Source organism: Nothoprocta perdicaria, unplaced genomic scaffold, assembly GCF_003342845.1.
Source record: "Nothoprocta perdicaria isolate Ctin4 unplaced genomic scaffold, notPer1 scaffold_585, whole genome shotgun sequence".
Classification (NCBI taxonomy): Eukaryota; Metazoa; Chordata; class Aves; order Tinamiformes; family Tinamidae; genus Nothoprocta; species Nothoprocta perdicaria.
In genome coordinates, this window is record NW_020455849.1 from 48,992 (window position 1) to 57,021 (window position 8,030).

General features: G+C 68.9%; 1 protein-coding gene across 1 annotated transcript in view; it reads right to left on the bottom strand.

Moving 5' to 3' along the window:
* Positions 1–3,244: 3,244 nt before the first annotated feature.
* Positions 3,245–8,030, bottom strand: part of LOC112955605 (RING finger protein 145-like) — a 6,589-nt gene continuing 1,803 nt past the window's right edge. Inside the window, exons 2-10 of the mRNA XM_026048929.1 lie at positions 7,311–7,419; positions 7,101–7,192; positions 6,747–6,982; positions 6,065–6,240; positions 5,815–5,955; positions 5,161–5,343; positions 4,543–4,690; positions 3,907–4,263; positions 3,245–3,718 (exon numbers count right to left, since the gene is read on the bottom strand). Coding sequence (XP_025904714.1) covers positions 3,245–3,718; positions 3,907–4,263; positions 4,543–4,690; positions 5,161–5,343; positions 5,815–5,955; positions 6,065–6,240; positions 6,747–6,982; positions 7,101–7,192; positions 7,311–7,419 — 1,916 coding nt within the window. The remainder of the gene's footprint in view (positions 3,719–3,906; positions 4,264–4,542; positions 4,691–5,160; positions 5,344–5,814; positions 5,956–6,064; positions 6,241–6,746; positions 6,983–7,100; positions 7,193–7,310; positions 7,420–8,030) is intronic.

Consider the following 8,030-nt stretch of genomic DNA (forward strand, 5'->3'; position numbering starts at 1 on the left):
CGAGAGACCCCAGAAGGGCCCCGAGCAGCCGCAGAGCCCCGGGGACCTCTGGGGAGAGCTCGCAGGGCCCGGGGCCTCCCCGAGAGACGCCGAGGGAGCGCAGAGAGCCTTGGGGACCCCGCTGCATCCCCAGGGCAGCCCCGGGAGACCCCTGCGCATCCCCCAAGGCACCTGGAGAGACCCCTGGGGCCCATAGAGGGAGGAGTCGGCTGCATTCCCTGAACTCTGCAGAGACTCCCAGTGACTCTGCAGGATCTCATGGGACACCCAGAGAGACCCCCAGGGGAGCCCTGGGGCACCCCAGAGAGACCCTGCTCCATCTCCTAGGACATCCCGAAGAGAGCTCACTAATTCCCTGGAAACAACCCAGAGACACCCTGGATAAGCCTAGTAACATCCCAAAGAGACCCTTCTGCATCTCCTGGGCCGCCTGGGAGAGTCCCCACATGGGCCCCAGAGACCTCCTGGGCTGTCTCCACATGGCCCCTTGCATCCCTATGGAGACCCCATACAGATCCCTAAATGTCCCCCTAGGCTCCTGCCTTCCCTGAGTGCTCTGCAGTGACCTTGAAGGGATCTCACATCCCAAGATGTCCTAGATTGACCCCAAAGGAGCCTCAGACTTGGGTCCACCAGAGCAACCCCAAGGAGCCTCCAAGCCCCCCAGAACAATGACCACCCGAGTCTCTGAGCTGCCTTTGTCAGCAGGGGATCCCTGCCCTCCTGGGATATCCAAAGTGACCCCGAAGCAGGAGACAGCACCACGACCTGCACTGGTACCATGGGTGACACCAAGCCCCGCCTCAGCAACACCAGGCTGATGGCCGTAGGGGTCTGGTGGCCCTGTCCCCATCCCTCCTCCAGCATGGGGGCTGCAGGGGACACCCCGCAGGTGAGCAGGGCTGGGCGCTGCAATGAGCAGGGCTGGCAGGGCCAGCAGCCACATTGTCCTCTGCAGCAGCTAGCTCTGAATGGGGTCTGCAGTGGTGCCATCACTGGCTTCAATGGGGACACACGGTGGCAGCGCCACTCTGGGCTTGCTAAGGCATTGAGGACAACTGGGGACTGGGATGGGGTGGAAGACTGGGCATCTGGCAAGGCAAGAGGTGGTGCAACCGAAAGGGACCAAGCCTGGGTGCATCCTCCGCTCAGCACAGTCGGGAAGGTCCTTGTGGCTCTCACGCCCCCGGGACGCTGCAGCTCCCGCGATTCCTGGGAGATCCCCAGGACCGGGCACCGCGTGGCAGCGTGTCGGCTCTGGCTGCTGGGAGCTGCTCTGGCAGCAGCCGCCGGCACCGGAAAGTCGCAGTGCTGCCGACAGCTGCTGACGCTGCAGGGCTGCTGTCCCTCAGGAGCATCCTTGGGACACGGGAATGCATGGGGACATGCAGGGATGTGGGCCGGAGCAGAGAGGTTGAGCAAGGAGAAGGTGCTGCCGCTGGCAGGGATGGAACCACTTTGCTCCCAGGATGCAGGAAGAAATGGAAATGTCAGCTGGGAGAGGAGAGAGGCTGAGCTGGGGTGTGCGCCAGGAAAGTGCTGCTCTTGCTCTGGGTACCAAGGGCAGGCAGCGCCTCCCCCAGCACCCAAGGGTGCACCCAGGAAGCCAGACCTGCCAGCGGTATCCTTGGCAGGAGGATTTGCATCCGTGCCATTTCAGTCTTGAGCCACAGCTGCTACTGGAAAACAGCAAAGAAAAGCTGCTAAGATGTGGAGCAGGAGAGCCCGGAGTGGGGATGGGATTCCCCAGGGAGCCAGCCCCATGCGGCGCGCACATCCCGTGTGTCTCACACTGAGCTCTTGCTCACGTTCCGGGCGGAATCCCCTTCTCCCATGCACAACCTGCTACCTCCCACTCTGGCCTTGACTTACCTTCCTCATCCATCCATCCATCCATCCATCCATCCATCCATCCATCCATCCATCCATCCATCCATCCACCCACCCACCCACGTGTCCATTCAGACCAGCATCCATCTACCCAGCTGTGCACTCATCCATGTGCCCACCCAGCCCAATATCCACCCAGCTGTGCCCCCATCCAGCTGTGCCCCCATCCTTGCACACTCTCCCCCAGCCTCATGCCCTGGTGTCACCAGTGTCACCACCTCTTTGCCCACCACCCCCTGCACTCTCCCGCTGCAGCTGTGAGGGACAGCTGTGACAAGGAGCCCCCTGGCCACCCAGGCCCGGGGGGCTCCGCGGGGCTGAGCGCAGGGCCTGGCCTTGCTGAGCAGAGCGGGGAGCCGGGGCCAGGGCCGCCCCGCAGCCCGCCCGCCGCTCTGCCCCTTCCCGGCAGCGCAGGAGGCTCCGGGGACGGCGGTTTCCCCGCGCGGCCCCGGCCCCGTCCCGGGGGAGCGGCGCCGCCCAGCCCAGCTCCGCGCCCGGCTAATGGGCCCTTAATGGATGGCGGCGGGGGGAGCCCCGAGCCCGGCCCCGCGCTGCCCACGGGGCGCGCGAGCCCCGCGGCTCCGTGTGGAGGGGGGTGATGGGCAACCCGGGCACAGCTCCCGGCCGAGGGGCACCGGGATCGGGAGCCGGGGGGTCCCAGGGGTCCCAGCCCCCCACCGGGCCGGGCTGCTCCCGCCTCCAGCTAATGGCTCGGCCGCCTCCCGCCTAAGTGCCGGGTGGGGCGAGCCGGAACCGGAGCGAGTCCATTTACGGCCTCCGCGGGGCCGCCCTCCCCAGGGACCCCCCTCCTCCCCTTCCCCGCAGACACCGGGCAGCCAAGAGCCTTCCAGAAGCCTGGAGCCATCCCAGCGGGATGCGGCGCAGCGGCGGCAGCCCCGGCCCTCCGCTCCGTGCCTCAAATCCCACCGGAGGAGGGCATTCCCTCCCGCAGGGGGGGCAGCGGGGGGATCCGGAGCCCGGGCCGGGGCAGGAGGGGAGCGCGGGGGCTCGGTGCCCGCGGTCCAGCCCAGGCTCGGAGCGCGGACACGGCCGCTGGGGACAGCCCCTCCTGGGGCACTGGGACACCCGGCACGTGCCACCCGTGCCACCTAGCGGGAGAAGGCCAGACGACACGTCGGGGCACCGGGAGCGCGGGCCAGGCCGGGGAGCAGCCCCGGCGCGGGGCCCGCGGGGAGGCCGCGCGCCCACCCCACGGCGCAGCCCCCGCTTGCTTCCACACTTCAGTTCCTGCTTTATTGCCAAAAGAGTCCGTGGGGTGCGCGCCAGGCCCGCGAGCACCGCGTGGGGCCCGGCCCCGCTCGCCCTGAGGGCCCTGCAGGGCCCAGGCCGGGTGCTAGGAGGGGCTGTGGGCGCTGTGGGGGTCCCCGCTGTCCCCAGTGCCCAGCCCAGCGCTGGGTGCAGGGGTGGTGCTGGTGGGTACTGGGTGCTGTGTGTCCCAACTGGAGGTACCGGCCTCGCAAGGCTCCAGGCTGGTGCCTGCTCCTCCTCGGTGCCCAGCAAGGTGCCCAGGTGCCCGGGTGCCCTCCTCGGGGTCCAGGTGAGCAGCCGGGGGGGCCAGGTGAAGCCCTTGGAGCTGCGCTGGCTCGGGGGGGCTCTGCTCCGCCTGCCCGGCCGCTCCTTCCTCTTCCGGCACCTGGTCCGCGTGGTCCGGCCCCGGCGCGGCCCCGGCACCTGGCTCTGCCTCTGCCACCGCCGGCTGCACCCGCTGGTGACACAGCGGGCAGGTGTCCTGCACGTAGAGCCACTTGCAGAGGCAGGCACCGTGGAAGAAGTGGTGGCAGGGGGTGACGACGGCCACCTGCATGTCCTGCGGACGGAGAGCGGACGCTGGAGCACGAGTCCTGCGCCCCAGCTGCGGGAAAGCAGACTGGACACGGGGACTGGACCCAAGCGTACCCCACGGGCACACAGAGCTCCTGCCTCGTCCTCAGAGGGGCCCAGCAGGGTCCTGGCATGCCGGGAGCCCTCGTGGTGGCCCTGGCGGGGCCAGCTCACCTGGAAACAGATGGCACACACGTCGTTGTGGTCCCGCAGCTGCCCACGCGTGGCCCTGGGCAGCGAGTTGATCTTCTTGGCGGCCTCCCGGCGGAGCAGGAAGCTCTTCCAGCCCGACTGGGCGCGCAGCCAGACGTTGAAGTAGGAGTGGATGATGATGACGGAGGCGCCCATCCAGCTCCACTCGCCGAAGAGCGACTCCCAGGTGCCGTAGCCCACCACGCACACGGCCACCAGGAACTCCAGCACGCGGCTCACCGCGTTCACGTAGTAGATGATCTCGTCCATGCGCTCCAGCGGCGTGTCCTGGAACAGCTCCACCATGAAGAGCGCGTAGATGAAGAGCGTGCCCATCACCTGGCAGGCAGCAGGGACGCGGTTGGTGCCAGCGGGCAGACAGCACCAGGACCCAGTTCCCTGTCCCATGGCATGGCCCTGGGCGGGCTGCACACACTGCAAGGACATGATGGAGCTTGGAGCTCCTGGGGACCATGGTAGGGGACATAATCCATCACGAAAGGGACAAGGGACCAGCTGGCACTGCAGAACAGGATGGGAGGCAGCTAAACCATTCTGGGAGGCCAAGCAGGATGCCTCCCGGACAGTGCCCTTCCCCAGTGCTGGGGCTCCCGGTACCTGCAGAGAGGTGAGCATACAGCTGGAGACCAGGATCAGCAGCCAGAAATCCAGGTGGAAGAAGTGCGCGATCTTGTAGGCCATGAAGCAAGGGAAAACCAGCAAGAAGAGGCACATGCTGACACCGCGGAAATGCTTCCAAGGGCTCCTAGGGAAGGTGCAGGTCAGCGAGGCGCTGCCGAGAGGGGCAGCCCGTGCCTGGACCTGCCCCCCAGCACTGCCCACGGGCGGCAGAGAGGGTCCGGGAGCAGCTGCAGGGCAGGCAGCACCGATCCTGGCAAGCAGGACCCGTGAAGCAGGGCTGCAGATGAGGGCAATGAGGGCAGCGCAGGGGCCTGGCCAGCTCGGACACGTCTGGTTCTGGGGACACCACGGTGCCAGGACAGCTCTCGGCAGGCAGAGGGAATGGGGCAGCGCTCCCAAGCCCGAAGGGACCCGGACACAGGGATACCCTGGCCGTACCCAGGCGGGTTCTTGGAAGAAGGAAGGATAACCGGGAGCCTGGAGAGAAGCCATGGCCAGGCTGCTGCTCCTCATCCCCGCTGCGCCCGCAGAGCACCCGCCCTGCGCACGGCCGGGACCTGCTGCTCCTCCCCGGGCACGAGAGGAGGCCGGTACCTGTTGCGGGAGGCCCCCAGCGCCAGCACGATCGGGTCAGCGATCTCGATCATGGACTGCAGCGTGGAGGTCACCACGATGAAGAGGATGATGCTGAGCAGGAAGGTCCGCTGCAGGACCTGCAGGTCGAGCAGCCCCGTCTGCAGCGCCAGCAGCAGCAGCGTCACACCCTCCGTCACCCCCCTGCAGAGGCGGCACGTGAGCACAGGCGACCACGCAACCGGTGTGGGGCATGTGGTGGGCCAGGACAGCGCTGCCGCCCTCTGCGTGGCCCATGGCCCCTTCCCGGCTCGGGGCTGCTCTCTGCTCGGCCGCACAACCCGCACGTGGGAAGGAGCAGCCCCGTTGTGGGACACGCACCTTGGCCGCAGGTGGCCCCACTCCGGCCCTGTCCCAGCACCCGGGTCACACCTCATCCCTATGGGACATATCCCAACCCTGGCTCCGCTGCTCAGCGGGCTCCCTGGCCACGCTCTGCCGTGCAAACCACCAGGAAGGAGGGCGGTATCCGGCTGCCCGGCACCGCAGGGCTGTGCCAAGCACGGGCAGCTCTCGGTGAGCAGGACAGGGCGGGAATGCTCTCCCGCCGCAGGGGCTCGCTGCGGCCCGCAGCAGCACGGGAGCCCGGCACAGCGCGGCCCGCGCGGCACTCACCTGTGCATGACGTTGCCGTTCTGGAAGGCACCGTAGCCCAGCAGGTAGAACTTGCAGAGGTTGAGCACGCCCAGGGCCACGTAGGAGACGGTGAAGGTGAGGCCGACGAGCGAGTAGGGCGTGCTGCAGCACTCGGCCACGCTGCGGCGGAGCCCGCGTGAGCAGCGGCACCGTGACGCCGCGGGCAGCCGCGGCACAAAGCCGGCTCCGCGCAGCCCCGCGCTCCCTCCGGCTCCGCGGCGGCTCCTACCTGCTGAGCAGGACGAAGAGCAGGCCCTGCTGCGCCACGGGGCTGCTGGAGGAGGCCAGGTAGGAGACGAGGCGCAGCGAGAAGAGCACCAGCCAGAAGACGAGGAAGAGGAGCGGCACGGCCAGCTGGCTCCAGAGCGACGCCCCCAGCACCAGCAGCCTGTAGACCTCCAGCGCCTACGGGGAGGGCGCCCATCAGCGCAGAGCAGCCCCCGTTCCCTTATCCCTCCGGCTACGGGCACCAGGGCATCAGGCAAAGTGCCCTTGGAGCAGGAAGCTCCTCGAGCCCCGGAGGAGCCTCCTCCCACCCAGCCGCACCAGGACCAGATCCCAGCCTCGGCCCAGCCTCCCCTTGCACAAGGACAAGGACAGAAGGGGCTACAGAGGGTCCCGAGCCTGCCTGCGACAGGGGACAATGTGGGGACAATTCTGCATTGAGCTTTCCATACACGCAACGAGCACCCTCACCTGGCCCATGGAGTCCTATCACAACAGCCATCCCACCCCATCCCATGCCACCCTATCCCACACCATGCCACCTTATCTCACACCATGCCACCCCATCCCACGCCACCCCATCCCACGCCACGCCACCCCGTCCCACCGCCGAGCCGGGGGCTGCTCTGCCCCAGGAAGGCGCAGTGGCCTCTGCAAGCCCGAGCGCATCGCGCAGCCCCGCACACCTGCACCAGCTCCCTGCAGGCCACGGCAGCCAGCTGGAAGGGCACGAGGACGTGGGCGGCGAGCACGTAGAGCACCTCGAGCGCGGTGAGCGCGCTGGCGAAGGCGTTCACGGCGGGCAGCGCGTGCAGGGGCAGGCCGCAGAGCCGGGCCAGCAAGGGCAGCAGCGGCGCCGCAAACAGCCACGCTTGCCGGGTCCTCATGAGCAGCGAGCAGAGGGCGCACACAAAGAGCTGCCCTGCGAGGGACACGGCAACGGCCCCGCGCTCAGCCAGCCCCGGAGCCCTGCCCGCTGTCCCCCATCGCATGGGGACGGACGTGGCCATGGGCTGGCCACAGGGACCCTGCCCGCTCACCTGCGAGCGCGGTGACGAAGCGGCCGAGCGCCACGGGGTCCTCGTACACGGCGCCCTGGAACTCGTACTCCAGCTCGCGGCGGGTGTAGTCCCTGCGCAGGGCGACGGTGACCAGGCTGGGTCACCCCCAGGAGGGCTGCACGGCACCGGGACCGGGCTGGGGACCCCCAGTCGGCCGCGGGGTACGGGGCGGCCCCTCCCCGGGCTCACCTGGCCGTCTGGTGCCCCACGGAGAGCAGCAGCACCGTGAGCAGGTAGAGGTAGAGCTTCACCAGGGAGCGCACGGGCAGCGTCAGCAGCACCACGCACAGCACGTGGCCTGGCAGCGGGGGAGACAACCGTGAGGGGGGCGCCCCGGCGGGACCCCCGGCAGAGCCCCGTGTCCCCCTGCCCCGTGCAGCCCCGCAGAGCCCCGTGTCTGCCCGCAGAGCCCCGTGCAGCCCCGCAGGGCCCCGTGCAGCCCCGCAGAGCCCCGTGTCCGCCTGCAGAGCCCCGTGCAGCCCCGCAGGGCCCCGTGTCCGCCTGCAGAGCCCCGTGCAGCCCCGCAGGGCCCCATGTCACTGGGATGCCGCAGGGGACAGCCGAGGGGACAGCAAGGGAGACGCTGCCGCAGGTCCCGGCCGCAATTTCACCCGCAAAAGCGGCTTTCAGCCACTAATTTCACCCGCAAAAGCAGCACTTAGCTGCTAATCGCACCCACAAAAGCGACATTCAGCCGTTAGCTTCCCCCGGCATTTAGCAGCCCGCCAAAAGCAGCATTTAGCCCCAAAGCGGCGCTCGGCAGCGCAGGGCAGCGGAGCAGCGGCCGCCGCTGCTGGCGGGCTCGGCTGGCGCGCGGGGCCCGGGGTACCCCGCGAGGGCCCGGGGTAGCCCGCGAGGGCCCGTAACGGCGGCGCTGGCCGTGGCGGTGGCCGTGTCGGCGCTCACCCG